The sequence below is a fragment of the Haematobia irritans genome, chromosome 5 (assembly GCF_050003625.1).
Source record: "Haematobia irritans isolate KBUSLIRL chromosome 5, ASM5000362v1, whole genome shotgun sequence".
Lineage (NCBI taxonomy): Eukaryota > Metazoa > Arthropoda > Insecta > Diptera > Muscidae > Haematobia > Haematobia irritans.
The window spans coordinates 41586292-41601310 of NC_134401.1; the positions used below are offsets into that span (position 1 = coordinate 41586292).

General features: G+C 32.7%; 1 protein-coding gene across 4 annotated transcripts in view; it reads right to left on the reverse strand.

Moving 5' to 3' along the window:
* The window catches only part of prom (prominin), a 101552-nt gene that overhangs the window by 49593 nt on the left and 36940 nt on the right, over positions 1-15019 (reverse strand). For all 4 annotated transcript variants that reach the window (XM_075311073.1, XM_075311072.1, XM_075311070.1 and 1 more), the window contains exons 2-6: positions 2043-2208; positions 1914-1969; positions 1619-1845; positions 1291-1478; positions 892-987 (exon numbers count right to left, since the gene is read on the reverse strand). In XM_075311073.1, the coding sequence (XP_075167188.1) occupies positions 892-987; positions 1291-1478; positions 1619-1845; positions 1914-1969; positions 2043-2199 (724 nt within the window). In that variant the 5' untranslated portion in view covers positions 2200-2208. The remainder of the gene's footprint in view (positions 1-891; positions 988-1290; positions 1479-1618; positions 1846-1913; positions 1970-2042; positions 2209-15019) is intronic.

Here is a 15019-nt window from a genome sequence, read left to right on the forward strand (position 1 = left end):
AATTTTTGACAAAATTTTCTATAGAAATAAAATGTTGACAAAACTTTCTATAGAAATAAAATTTTGACAAAATTTTCTATAGAAATAAAATTTTGAAAAAATTTTTTATAGAAATAAAATTTTGACAAAATTTTCTAAAGAAATAAAATTTTAACAAAATTTTCCAAAGAAATACATTTTTGACAAAATTTTCTATAGAAATAAAATTTTGACAAAATTTTCTATAGAAATAAAATTTTGACTAAATTTTCTAAAGAAATAAAATTTTGACAAAATTTTCCAAAGAAATAAATTTTTGACAAAATTTTCTATAGAAATAAAATGTTGACAAAACTTTCTATAAGAAATAAAATTTTGACAGAATTTTTTATAGAAACAAAATTTTGAGAAAATTGTCTACAGAAATAAAATTTTGAAAAAATTTTCTATAGAAATAAAATTTTGAAAAAATTTTTTAGAGATATAAAATTTTGACATAATTTTCTAAAGAAGTAAAATTTTAACAAAATTTTCCAAAGAAATAAATTTTTGACAAAATTTTCTATAGAAATAAAATTTTGACAAAATTTTCTATAGAAATAATATTTTGATAAAATTTTGTATAGAAATAAAAGTTTGACAAAATGTTCTTTAAAAATAAAATTTTAGCAGAATTTGATATGAAAATAAAATTTGTCAATATAAAATGTTTTTGTTTGGTAAAATTTTCTTCAAATTTTGGTAGATTATTTTGTTGGATAAATATCCTCGAAAGTGAGTTTGTATTATCAGACATCGTAACTACTGTTCCACTTTTTTCGCTCACTTTGTTTTTGCTGGTCACAACTTACTTACAGCTTGTGTGGTTAGTTTTTATTTTTGCCAGAAATGAATCAATTTTTTATTACTTACCCAAACTTAAGGTTGCCAAAGAGTCATAGGCCAACTCAATGCCAGTATGTGCTGAAATTTCCGCTTGAATTGGTTCACCAAGTAAAACATCCACATCTAATGGATGGAGGGATATGCAATGGCCCAGAAAACGAAAATAATGAAACGACACAGAAAGGACAAAACACATATGAATGATGGCGTTTATGTCACACAAAAACGAGCTGAAAAAAAAATCATAAGAAATGCAAAGACCATAGTATCAAAGACCAACTTTATAACTCCTGGTGATGGTCACACCAATATCACATCGGCAAAAGATCCCATAATAAAATCGAAATGGTAGAGGTATAAAGTTGTAAAATAGTTTGATATTTTCCCATGGTCGTTAACATCTCTTTCCATTTCTCGTTTACTAACCTTCCAAATCTTTGACAACTTTTTCCACTGACACATGAAAACCATTATCAAGTTTATGCTTTATTTGTAAATGGGTGTCCTTAAGGAATACCTCCATGTCATGCACGGTTGATTTGATCATTTCGGGTGTCATCTCTACGGTACTGGCCAAACGGCTATTGGCATAAAAAATACACAAATCACTTAAGCTGTGGTAAAACACAAAAAAAAAACAAAGAAAATTCGTTATAGAGATCGTCATGACCATGATTAACATCATCCCAGAATACAAGGCCATTGCTTATTGCCTAGGTATTCGTGGCGGAACCTCTCCATTGCATCGGCTTACCTTAGGAATAAGAAAACTATCCACAATGTTGTAATCGAGGCATTTTTACGACACAAAAGACTTTGTTCCAAGGACTCATTTGTCATGGCAGCATTACGGGCAAATTCTTCATCATCACCTGGCTTACGACTACAGCAACACCAACAGCAGGCAGCTAATAATGGCACCAAAGCCAAGATCACAAATATACTCATCAAGGCTATAAAGCCCGATTCAACTTTTATAGCCTTTATAGGAAAAACAAAAAGTAAATTAAATGTTGGAATTTTTTTATATTCTCATTTGGAATACCTACATTTGTGACAAATTCATATGTGGTTAAATTTGAATGCAGTAACTGTCTAACTTGACCTTAAAGAAATTTAACACACACACATATTATCATTTTCATGCTGAACGATTTTTATCCAAGCGTTTTACTTACCTAATGGCAATTCTTCTGGTGTTATTACACCCAGAAATTGACTTATTAAACTAAATACCATAGACCCACTACTGATATCCATACCCGGTATCGTATATGAATAATATGTCCCCGTTGTGGCTGGTATTGTGGGCAGTGATTCGTTCATGTAAGCCATTATAAAGTTCTGGAATGAAGAGAAAAATTTTTACATATGATAATAAATAAATTAAATTAAATAAAATACGGCCGCAAGTTCGGCCAGGCCGAAACTTATGTACCCTCCACCATGGATTGCGTAGAAACTTCTACTGAAGACTGTCATCCACAATCGAATTACTTGGGTTGCGGTAACACTGACCGATAGCAAGGTATCTTAAAACTTCCTAACACCGTAATATATACCACATAGTCCATACGTGGTATATATTAATCTAAAACAAGTAACGAAAGTCTAAAGTCGGGCGGGGCCGACTATATTATACCCTGCACCACTTTGTAGATCTAAATTTTCGGTACCATATCACATCCGTCAAATGTGTTGGGTACTATATATAAAGGTTTGCCCCAAATACATATATTTAAACATCACTCGATTTGGACAGAATTTGATAGACTTCTACAAAATCTATAGACTCAAAATTTAAGTTGGCTAATGCACTAGGGTGGAACACAATGTTAGTAAAAAATATGGGAAACAATTAAATCTGAAGCAATTTTAAGGAAACTTCGCAAAAGTTTATTTATGATTTATCGCTCGATATATATGTATTAGAAGTTTAGAAAAATTAGAGTCATTTCAGTGGCGATTTTACAAGGAAAATGTTGGTATTTTGACCATTTTTGGTGAAATCAGAAAAACATATATATGGGAGGTATATCTAAATCTGAACCGTTTTCAACCAAATTTGGCACACATGACTATATTACTAATTGTACTTCTAGTGCAAAATTTCAACCAAATTGAGCCAAAACTTTGGCTTCTGGGGCCATATAAGTCCATATCGGGCGAAAAATATATATGGAAGCTATATCTAAATCTAAACCGATTTCAATCAAATTTGGCACACATGACTATACTACCAATTGTACTCCCTGTGCAAAATTTCAACTAAATCGGAGTTAAAAATTGGCCTCTGTGGTCATATGAGTGTAAATCGGGCGAAAACTATATATGGGAGATATATCTAAATCTGAACCGATTTCAACCAAATTTGGCACGCATAGCTACAATGCTAATTCTACTCCCTGTGCAAAATTTCAACTAAATCGGAGTAAAACATTGGCCTCTGTGGTCATATGAGTGTAAATCGGGCGAAAGCTATATATGGGAGCTATATATAAATCTGAACCGATTTCAATCAAATCAAATGTTAAATCTACTCCCTGTGCAAAATGTCAACCAAATTGGGCCAAAACTCTGGCTATTAGAACCGTATTAGTCCATATCGGGCGAAAGATATATATGGGAGCTATATCTAAATCTGAACCGATTTCAATCAAATTTTGCACACTTAACTGCACTACTAATTGTACTCCTAATGCAAAATTTCAAACAAATTGGGCCAAAACTCTGGCTTCTAGGACTATATTAGTCCATATCGGGCGAAAGATATATATGGGAGCTATATCTAAATCTGAATCGATTTTAACCAAATTTGGCACGCATAGCTACAATGCTAAATCTACTCCCTGTGCAAAATGTCAACCAAATTGGGCCAAAAATCTGGCTTTTAGGACCATATTAGTCCATATCGGGCGAAAGATATATATGGGAGCAATATCTAAATCTGAACCGATTTCAATCAAATTTTGCACACTTGACTATACTACTAATTGTACTCCTAGTGCAATATTTCAACCAAATTCGGCCAAAAATCTGGTTTCTGGGGCCATATAAGTCCATATCGGGCGAAAGATATATATGGGAGCTATATCTAAATCTGAACCGATTTCAGTTACACTTGACTATACGACTAAGTGTTATGTTTGTACAAAATTTCAAGCAAATTGGTATAAAACTCTGGCTGTTGGGTCCATACTAGTGCATATCGGGCGAAAGATATATATGGGAGCTATATCTAAATCTGAACCGATTCCTTCCAAACTCAATAGGGTTCTATTCTGACCCAAATTAGGAACATGTGCCAAATTTAAAGGCGATTGGACTTAAATTGCGACCTAGATTTTGATCACAAAAATGTGTTCACAGACAGACGGACGGACAGACGAACAGACGGACATGGTTATATCGACTCAGGGACCCACCCTGAGCATTATTGCCAAAGACACCATGTGTCTATCTCGTCTCCTTCTGGGTGTTACAAACATATGCACTAACTTATAATACCCTGTTCCACAGTGTGGCGCAGGGTATAAAAAGTCGACTAAATACGTATATAATTAAGTTTAAAGTTTCTATAGAAATAAAATTTTGACAACATTTTCTATAGAAGTAAAATTTGGAAAAAATTTTCTATAGAAATAAAATTTGGAAAAAATTTTCTATAGAAATAAAATTTTGACAAATTTTTCTTTAGAAATAAAATTTTGACAAAATTTTCTTTAGAAATAAAATTTTGACAAGATTTTCTATAGAAATAACATTTTGACAATGTTTTCTATAAAAATAAAATTTTGGTAGATTATTTTTGGCTCGAGTGGCAACCATGATTATGAACCGATATGGACCAATTTTTGTGTGATTGGGGATCGGCCGGATATAACTATAGACCGATATGGACCAATTTTGGCATGGTTATTAGCGGCCTTATACTAACAACACGTTGCAAATTTCAACCGGATCGGATGACAAATCTGGCGATCGATTATTTGGGGGCTATATATAATTATGGACCGATATATACCAATTTTTGCACGGTTGTTAGAGACGATATACATCCGATCCGGCTGAAATTTGGTACATGGAGTTAGTATATGGTCTCTAACAACCATGCCAAAATTGGTCCACATCGGTCCATAATTATATATAGCCCCCATATAAACCGATCTCCAGATTTGGCACTAAGAGAAGCAAATTTCATCCGATCGGGGTGAAATTTGGTACATGATGTTAATATATGGTCTCTAATAACCATGCAAAAATTGGTTCACATCGGTCCATAATTATATATAGCCCCCATAAAAACCGATCACCAGATTTGACCTCCGGAGCCTCTTGGAAGACCAAAATTCATCTGATTCAATTGAAATTTGGTACGTGGTGTTAATATATGGCCTCAAACGCCCATGCAAAAATTGGTCGAAATCGGTCCATAATAATATATAGCCCCCATATAAACCTATCCCCACATTTGACCTCCGGAGCCCCTTGGAAGAGCAAAATTTATCCGATTCTGTTGAAATTTGGTACGTGATGTTAGTATATGGTATCCAACAACAATGCCAAAAGTGGTCCATATCAGTCCATAATCATATATAGTCCCCATATAAACCGAACCCGAGATTTGGTTTTGGAGCCTCTTGGAAGAGCAAAATTCAACCGATTCGGTTGAAATTTGGTATGTGGTGTTAACATATGGCCTCAAACACCCATGCAAAAATTGGTCAAAATCGGTCCATAACTATATATAGGCCCCATATAAACCGATCCCCAGATTTGACCTCCGGAGCACCTTGGAAGAGCAAAATTCTTCCCATTCGGTTGAAATTTGGTACGTGATGTTAGTATAGGGGATCCAAAAACCATGCAGGAATTGGTTCCTATCAGTCCATAATAATATATAGCTCCCATATAAACCGATCCCCAGATTTGACCTCCGGTGCCTTTTGGAGAAGTAAAATTCATCCGATCTGGTTGAAATTTGGTACGTGGTGGTAGTATATGATATTTAACAACCATGTGAGTTGAAATTTGTGGATGACAGTCTTAAGTAGAAGTTTCTACGCAATCCACGGTGGAGGGTACATAAGATTCGGCCTGGCCGAACTTACGGCCGTATATACTTGTTTTTTGTATATAAACTTGATCCTAGTATTTAGTTTTTCTTTAAAAAAAATTTAATTTTTTAACTGAGTCAAAATGTTTTCTATTAAAAAAAAACTGTTAGTAGTTTTTTTGTATTAAAAAATTTGTTACGTTTTTTCTCTAAATAAATGTGCTCCTATTTTTTTCTATAAAAATTTATCCCGACTTTTTTTGATTTGTCCCAAATTTATTTTCTATAAAAATTTTATTTCGACTTTTTTCATATAACATAAAAATATGTTTCTAATTTTCCTATAATAATATAAAAATTTATTTCGGCAATTTGTTCCTATAAAATATGTTACGAAATTTTTGCTTTCAAAAATTAGTTAACGATTTTTGCTATAAAATATTGTTTACGGTTTTTCTTTTTAAAAAATGTGCTCCAATTTTTTTCTGAAAAAAATTGTTTGAGATTATTTGTTTTGAATGTATTGTTTAAATTATCACAGTATGTTTGGTCATATTAAAACGATTGGTAGATATTTCTTTTAGTTTAAATTTCATCATATATTTAATTAACCTATTATAATATAGTCAATTATTTAGACCAAACTTTTGATTTTATAAATCAAATTATAGTGTAGTTAATTTAACACTCAATTTATTTTAAATTTCAAACTTTTGGTTTATCCTCCTAGCTAGCCAACCACATTGCATAAATAAATGTTAATTTAGTTGAAATTACAAAATGCTCTCAAACGACTATAGTTTTTTGTTTAGCCTTAAATTCAAAACATGTTTGGTAAAATGTATTTCAATAACAAACTTCTATGATAATGGTAGAGAAATTCAATTAGTAAATTAGAGAATTTTTTTTACCACTAATCTGGTGAACGTCAAGCCTAAATGCCAAATGAATTGGCGGTTTTGTGGTTGCTTTAAATGATACCAATGGATAAATTTACCAATTTTGTCAAAGGACGCATGTGATTTTCCATATAGCCATAAGGTTTTGCATTGTACATTATTTAACCTGTCGGAAATTGTCATTTTTAAAATCAGGAATTTTTAAATTGCATGAATATATACACGCAAAAAAATAATTCTTTCCTCCCAAACGAAATTTTAGACAAACAAAGTTCGTTTCTCATTTGCTTTTCGCTGTAAGGAAGTGTATTTGGGAGAAAGTATATACTTTTTATGATAAACGTTTATACTTTTCCAGGATGTAAAAACAATTTCATAAGGACAAACTCAAAAAAACATTGTTTTCTTGCTAATTACATTTTCCCTCACATCTTTCTCACATCCACGATGTTTTTTAGTTCTTAACACCTTTTCCTGTAATACCAACAATGTAGGAGAAATTATACGATTTTATAAATTTTTAAAATTTGTTTTACCTTTCGCCTGGACGGAGAATTGAACCGCGGACCATGCACTTTGTAAGCCAACACACTAACCACTGAGCTATGTACCTGTTATGGTCATCAATAGATAAATATCCATACATGTTATATTTATATAGCATAGCTTGCGGCGCCCACGAACCGAATAAACTAAGTTTATTTAACAGAAACAAACATTTAGTTTGGCACCGTGGTGCAGTGGTTGCTATGTCCGACTTGCATGCCATGGGTCGTGGGTTCGATCCCCGCTCCGACCAAAGTTTTTTTTTTTGTTTTTTTTTTTTACATATATCCAGATATGTTCGGAAGATTCCGAAAAAATGTTCAACATTACATTGCACTATGGGCGGAAATCGCAAAACAGCGGCAAAAAGTCAAATTTTCAAAATGAAAAATTATTGGATATTCCAATTGAAATTACTATAGAACATCTTGGATAGTAAAAATCGAAAGTTAATTTAAAACTTGGCAACCCTGTTCAGGAGAAAAAGGCTGCCAATGTTTACCAAAATGTATGCCAGTTGCGTTTAATCAAGGCGAACAAACATTGACAAATTTCGTGCTTAATTTTTTTCGCAATAAAAGTGAATAAAGAAAACTTTTAAATGTAGATTTTAAGAGGAGGTTTAGTAGTTCAAAATGTTGTAAAGACTTTACAAAATATTTTTGTTTTTGAACTTGAATTTATGGATTCAAAAGTGCGGTTTATATGTGAAAATTGTAACACATACGTATATTTGGGAGGAATAGAACTAGAAATGTTAACGATTTTTAATGAAAATGTTTGCTTATTATTGTTCGTGAGGAAGTATACTTTTACGTGCTGTAAAGTTTGTCTGCCCAAACTTGCCCATACTAAAATAAATGTAAGGGTTTTATAGTCAAATTTTGGAAAATCGGGCGATACATATATATGGTAGCTATATCTAAATCTGAACCGAATTTGCACACTTTAAGGGTACTATAGAAAATTACTTTGTGTTAAATTTGAAGACAATCGGGTGGTAAATAAGCGCAGTATGGTCTAATTTGTCGAAATCGGGCGATACATATATATGGGGGCTATATGCAACTTTGATCCATTTTTTCCAAATTCAACCGTGTTTGTCCTTTGACCAAGAAAACATGTTGTACCAAATTTTATCAAAATCGGTTAATAATTGCCACCGGAATCCTGCGAACAACAAACACAGAGGGACGGAATTAGAGTTAGATACCGAAGAATCTGATTTTGATGGTTAATATTTGTTTAATTTTAATTAATAAAATTAATTTAATAAAATGACAATTGGTTTATACTATTTACATCAAGTTCTGGGGATAAGGCGCTTTCTTAATAAGGAAAATAAGCAAATATAAATTAAACTCCATCTAAGGGTATTCTATAGTGGAATTACAATTTCGACCCCTCTATAGTAATGCACCTGGCCTAAGGGGGATTGACTCCCTTTTTGTTGGTAACATTTGATTTTGATAAGATATATCGATATACCATTATTGGCGATACTAGGTTAGGTTAAAGTGGCAGCCCGATTAAGATTCAGGCTCACTTAGACTATTCAGTCCATTGTGATACCACATTAACTAAAAGTACCTATTACATATGGGCACTTCTAGTTTTAACCGCTGAACCTTCTTGATTATTTTTCTTTGTTGAACCAACCAGATTTTTCCAAAAATATTAGCAGACTGCTTAAGTTAACGTTTTCCAGATCCGCCAGTAATCTGAAGCTATATGCTCCTAAAAGTTGCTTGCGCTTTACACAAAATGCAGGACACTCACACAAGAGGTGTTTAATTGATTCTTTTTCCTCCGCATCATGACAGCTCATACGATAGTCATTATACTTCGCGCCAATAGTTTTTGCAAAATCTCCTATCAGGCAGCGACCCGTTATAGCAGATATCAGGAGTGATACCTGACGTCTCGAGAACATTAGCATATCTAGTGTGCGGTTTAAGTTGAAATGGGGCCATATTTGCTTGGTGTCGTTACAACCCTTGCAATTCTCCCATCGAACATTTGCCATCATAACAGCCTTCTCACGCAGCATGAGCTTGCAGGTAGCTAGGGGCATACCAACAAATTCTAGTTCCCCTGGAATATGTAAGGTAGTCCCTAGCCTTGCCAACTCATCCGCTTCGCAGTTCCCCGGTATGTTCCTATGGCCAGGCACCCATATTAGGTGAATATTGTACTGCTCAGCCATCTCATTGAGAGATTTGCGGCAATCGATGGCCGTTTTCGAGTTGAGGAACACAGAGTCCAAGGATTTTATTGCAGGTTGACTGTCTGAGTATATATTAATGCCCACATTTTTGGAACATTACTTCTCTGCCAATTCTCCACCTCTCTTATTGCTAATATTTCAGCCTGAAAAACACTACAGTGATTAGGTAATCTTTTCGCTATTTGAAGTTCCAGATCATTAGAATATACTCCGAAACCCACTTGTCCATCCAATTTGGAGCCATCAGTGTAGAAATCTATATATTCTTTATTCCCCGGGGTCTGTGTGCACCACGCCTCACTGTTGGGGATTAGAGTCTCAAACTTTTTGTCGAAAAGTGGACTCGCCAAAGTGTAATCCACTACGTTAGGCACATCTGACATTATTTTGAGGACAGAACTGTGACCGTAACCATTTTCCGACCACAGCGATAGTTCGCGCAACCGCACAGCCGTTGTTGCAGCTGACTGTTTGGCCAAAATGTCTAAAGGCAATAGATGCATCATGACATTAAGGGAATTTGTTCCTGTCTTGCTGAATGCGCCTGAAATACACAAACACCCAATACGCTGAACTTTATCTAAACCAGTCGGTTTCTGAAGTGCCGGCCACCAGACTACAACACCATATAGCATTATAGGTCTAACCACTGCCGTGTATAGCCAATGCACAATTTTTGGTTTTAGTCCCCACTTTTTTCCTATTGCCTTTTTGCACGAGTACAAAGCTACAGTTGCCTTCCTCACCCTTTCTTCAATATTAAGCTTAAAGTTCAGCTTCCTGTCCAAAATAACGCCAAGGTATTTTGCACAATCACCAAAGGGAATTTCAATACCCCCTAAGGAAATAGGCCTAACCGTGGGAGCCTTGCGATCTTTGCAGTACATGACTAATTCTGTCTTTGCAGGATTTACCCCAAGACCATTGTCTTTCGCCCATTGTTCAGTCATCCGGAGGGCCCTCTGAATAATATCTCTGATTGTGGATGGGAATTTTCTCCTGACTGCCAGAGCTACATCATCTGCGTATGCCACCACTTTTATCCTTTCTTTTTCTAGAGTAACCAGAAGGCTATTTATAGCAACATTCCAAAGAAGAGGTGATAGAACTCCTCCTTGGGGAGTGCCTCTGTTCACATACTTTTGTATGTTTGCTTGTCCTAGTGTGGCTGAAATACGTCTCTTCATTAGCAGTTCGTCTAACAGCCTGAGTATACATGGATCAACATTCAGAGTTGTCAGTCCATTTAATATCGAGCTCGGATGGACGATACTAGATTGGCGATACTAGATTGATTGTAAATAATTTTTGCCGCAAATTTTCAATTTCCGCCCATAGTGCATTGTAGTATATAAAATTTAGAACTGTAAAATGTGTCTTATTAAAGACCTAAAGTCAGAAAAGAACAGTGTTTGATATAAACGAAATGGACTGTGTTGTTGTTTCGAAAATAACTTTTTTTATTGAATAAATAAAAATTTTGTAACAAACGAATTTTTTTGGTGATAAAAGTTTAAAATTTTCGAAGCAATTCAAAAAACGTTTTCGGTACACGTTTTCCAAACGTTTTTTTTTTCTTTGCGTGTATGTGTTTGTTAGTTTTTAGTGGTGTAATATAACATTTAATTACACTAAATGTCAAAAGTGAACTAATGCAGTCTGATACAGTATATTTGAATTGAATTTCAAATTTCAAGCAGATCGCATGAATACTGATTGTACAAGAGGCAGTTTTCATGCGAAATGGAGACTGGTTTATATGGGGGATATAGTTGAAAGTGGTCCGATATAGTCCATTTGCAATACCATCTGACCTACATCAATAACAATTACTTGTGCCAAGTTTCAAGTCGATAGCTTGTTTCGTTTGGAAGTTGACGTGATTTCAACAAACGGACGGACATGCTCAGATCGACTCAGAACTTTACCACGATCCAGAATATATATACTTTATGGGGTCTTAGAGCAATATTTCGATGTGTTACAAACGGAATGACAAAGTTAATATACCTCCATCCTATGGTGGAGGGTATAACAAGTATATACGGCCGTAAGTTCGGCCAGGCCGAATCTTATGTACCCTCCACCATGGATCACAGAAAAATTTATTTATAGCAAAAATTTCGAATCAAATTTTTTATACGAAAACCGTCGAAAGCAGTTTTATAAAAAATATTTTTTTATAAAAAAAAATTTTTAAAAAATCTTGGAACACCTACTTATAGAAAAAGGAATAACTTTTTTTTATAGAAAAAATTTATTTATTGAAACAAATTTCGGAACAATTGTTTTATGCAAACAAATTTTATATAGCAAATAATTTCGGAATAAATTTTTTTTATACAAACAAATTTTTACAGAAAAAATGTTTGGTACAAATTTTCGAAACATTTTTTTAGAAAAGAAATTTCGGAACAATGTTTTTATTAGAAATATTTCGGTACAATTTTTTATTGAAAAAGTTTTTGGAATAATTTTTAAAAATTATTCCAAAATTACAAAAAAAAAGTTGGAACAAATTTATAAAAAGAAATAATTTGAACTTAATTTAAATTAAATTTTGTTTAGATTTCATTTTAAATTAAGATAAACTATTATATAGGAAGAAAGAATGAATAGAATATAATTAATTTTTATTAAATTATTTAAAATTAATTTAATTTAAGTTATATTTATAATTAATAAATTAATTATTTAATTTATTTTTATACCCTCCACCATAGGATGAGGGGTATACTAACTTTGTCATTCCGTTTGTAACACATCGAAATATTGCTCTAAGACCCCATAAAGTATATATATTCTGGGTCGTGGTGAAATTCTGAGTCGATCTGAGCATGTCCGTCCGTCCGTCCGTCTGTTGAAATCACGCTAACTTCCGAACGAAACAAGCTATCGACTTGTTATTGATGTAGGTTAGGTTAGGTTAGGTTAAAGTGGCAGCCCGATTAAGATCCAGGCTCACTTAGACTATTCAGTCCATTGTGATACCACATTAACTAAAAGTACCTATTACATATGGACACTTCTAGTTTTAACCGCTGAACCTTCTTGATTATTTTTCTTTGTTGAACCAACCAGATTGTTCCAAAAACATTAGCAGACTGCTTAAGTTAACGTTTTCCAGATTCGCCAGTAATCTGAAGCTATATGCTCCTAAAAGTTGCTTGCGCTTTACACAAAATGCAGGACACTCACACAAGAGATGTTTAATTGATTCCTTTTCCTCCGCATCATGACAGCTCATACAATAGTCATTATACTTCGCGCCTATAGTTTTTGCAAAATCGCCTATCAGGCAGCGACTCGTTATAGCAGATATCAGGAGTGATATCTGACGTCTCGTTAACACTAGCATATCTAGTGTGCGGTTTAAGTTTAAATGGGGCCATATTTGCTTGGTGTCGTTACAGCCCTTGCAATTCTTCCATCGAACATTTGCCATCATAACAGCCTTCTCACGCAGCATGAGCATGAGCATGAGGGTATAAAAATTAAGAACAATTTTTTTTATGGGAAAAGTTATCGGAATAATTTTTCTCATAAAAGATCTCGTAGCAAATTATTTTACAGAATTTTGTATTTATAAAAAAAAAATCAAATTAAATTGTTATAGGAAAACAGTCGAAAGAATTTTTTATAGGAAAAAAGTTGAAAGAATTTTTTCGTAACAAATTTTTTATGGAAACAATTTTTGCTATGAAACGAATCGGAGCAAATTTATTTACAGAAAAAATGTAAAAAAATCGAATTGAATTTTTATAGGAAAAAATATTGAAAGCATTTGTTTATAGCAAATAGCTTGGAATAAATAAAAATCGGGTCCACTTTTTTTAACAAACAAAAAAAAATTAAAAAACCAAAACAAATATTTTTACGAAAAAAAGCGTTCGAACAGCTGTTTTATAGAAACATATTTTTTATAGGAAACAAATTTCGAAATTATAGGAAAAAAATTTCGAAATAAATTTTTTTATAGAAAAAAAGGTGGAACAAATTTTTTATAAAAAAATTTTCGGAATATTTTTGTTTTGGGAAATGTTATTTGAACCGTTTTGTCATAAAAAAACTCGGAGCAAATTTATTCACAGAAAAATTTATTTATAGCAAAAATTTCGAATACAATTTTTTATTGGAAAAACGTCAAAAGCATTTTTATAGAAAATATTTTGGGACCAATTTTTTATACAAAAAAAGTCGTGGAACAATTAGTTTATAGAAAAAAAGGAACAATTTTTTTTATAGAAAAAAATTATTTATTGAAACAAATTTCGGAACATTTTTTTTGTACAAACAAATTTTGTATAGCAAATAATTTTGGAATAAATTTTTTTATAGAATCAAATTTCGGAACAAAGTTTTTTAGAAAAAATGTTTGCTACAAATTTTATCACAGAAAAAAATTTCGAAACATTTTTTTTAGAAAAGAAATTTCGGAACAATGTTTTTATTGAAAATATTTCGGAACAATATTTTTATTGAAAAAGTTTATGGAATAATTTTTTTATAAAAGCATTAATTATAGAAAAAAAAAACAAGTTGGAACAACTTTATAAAAAGAAATAATTTGAACTTAAATTAAATTTTTGGGAGTCATCGTGGTGCAATGGTTAGCGGGCATGCTTTGCATACACAAGGTCGTGGGTTCGATTCCTGCTTCGACCTAACACCAAAAAGTTTTTCAGCGGTGGATTATCCCACCTCAGTAATGCTGGTGACATTTCTGAGGGTTTCAAAGCTTATCTAAGTGGTTTCACTGTAATGTGGAACGCCGTTCGGACTCGGCTATAAAAAGGAGGTCTCTTGTCATTGAGCTTAACATGGAATCGGGCAGCACTCAGTGATAAGAGAAAAGTTCACCAATGTGGTATCACAATGGAATGAATAGTCTAAGTGAGCCTGATACATCGGGCTGCCACCTAACCTAACCTAAATTAAATTTTGTTTAGATTTGATTTTAAATTAAAATAAACTATTATATAAGAACAAAGAATGAATAAAATATAATTAATAAGAATTAAATTATATAAAATTAATTTAATTTAATGTAAGTTATATTTATAATTAATAAATTAATTATTTAATTAAATTCTTCATTTAAATGAGACACCCTATATTCTATAGAAAGGCTAAATATTTATTAAATTTCTATAAATTGCTGTTTAGAAAAACAAAACTTCATTAAAATACTAAAATGTCACGTAGATTATGCATGCGTTAAAAAATATTACCACATACATATATGCCATCGAACATTGTTTTGCAAATTCTAATAAATTCCCTTTGTCACCACAAAAACATTTGTCACAAAACAACGAAGGGGAAAGGCTTAGGAAGAGAAATAGCTTTAGTCGCTTTGAAAATTCACAAAAAAAGCCACGAACAACATTTCAAAAAGTTTGAAATTCAATTTTACAATGTTGAATT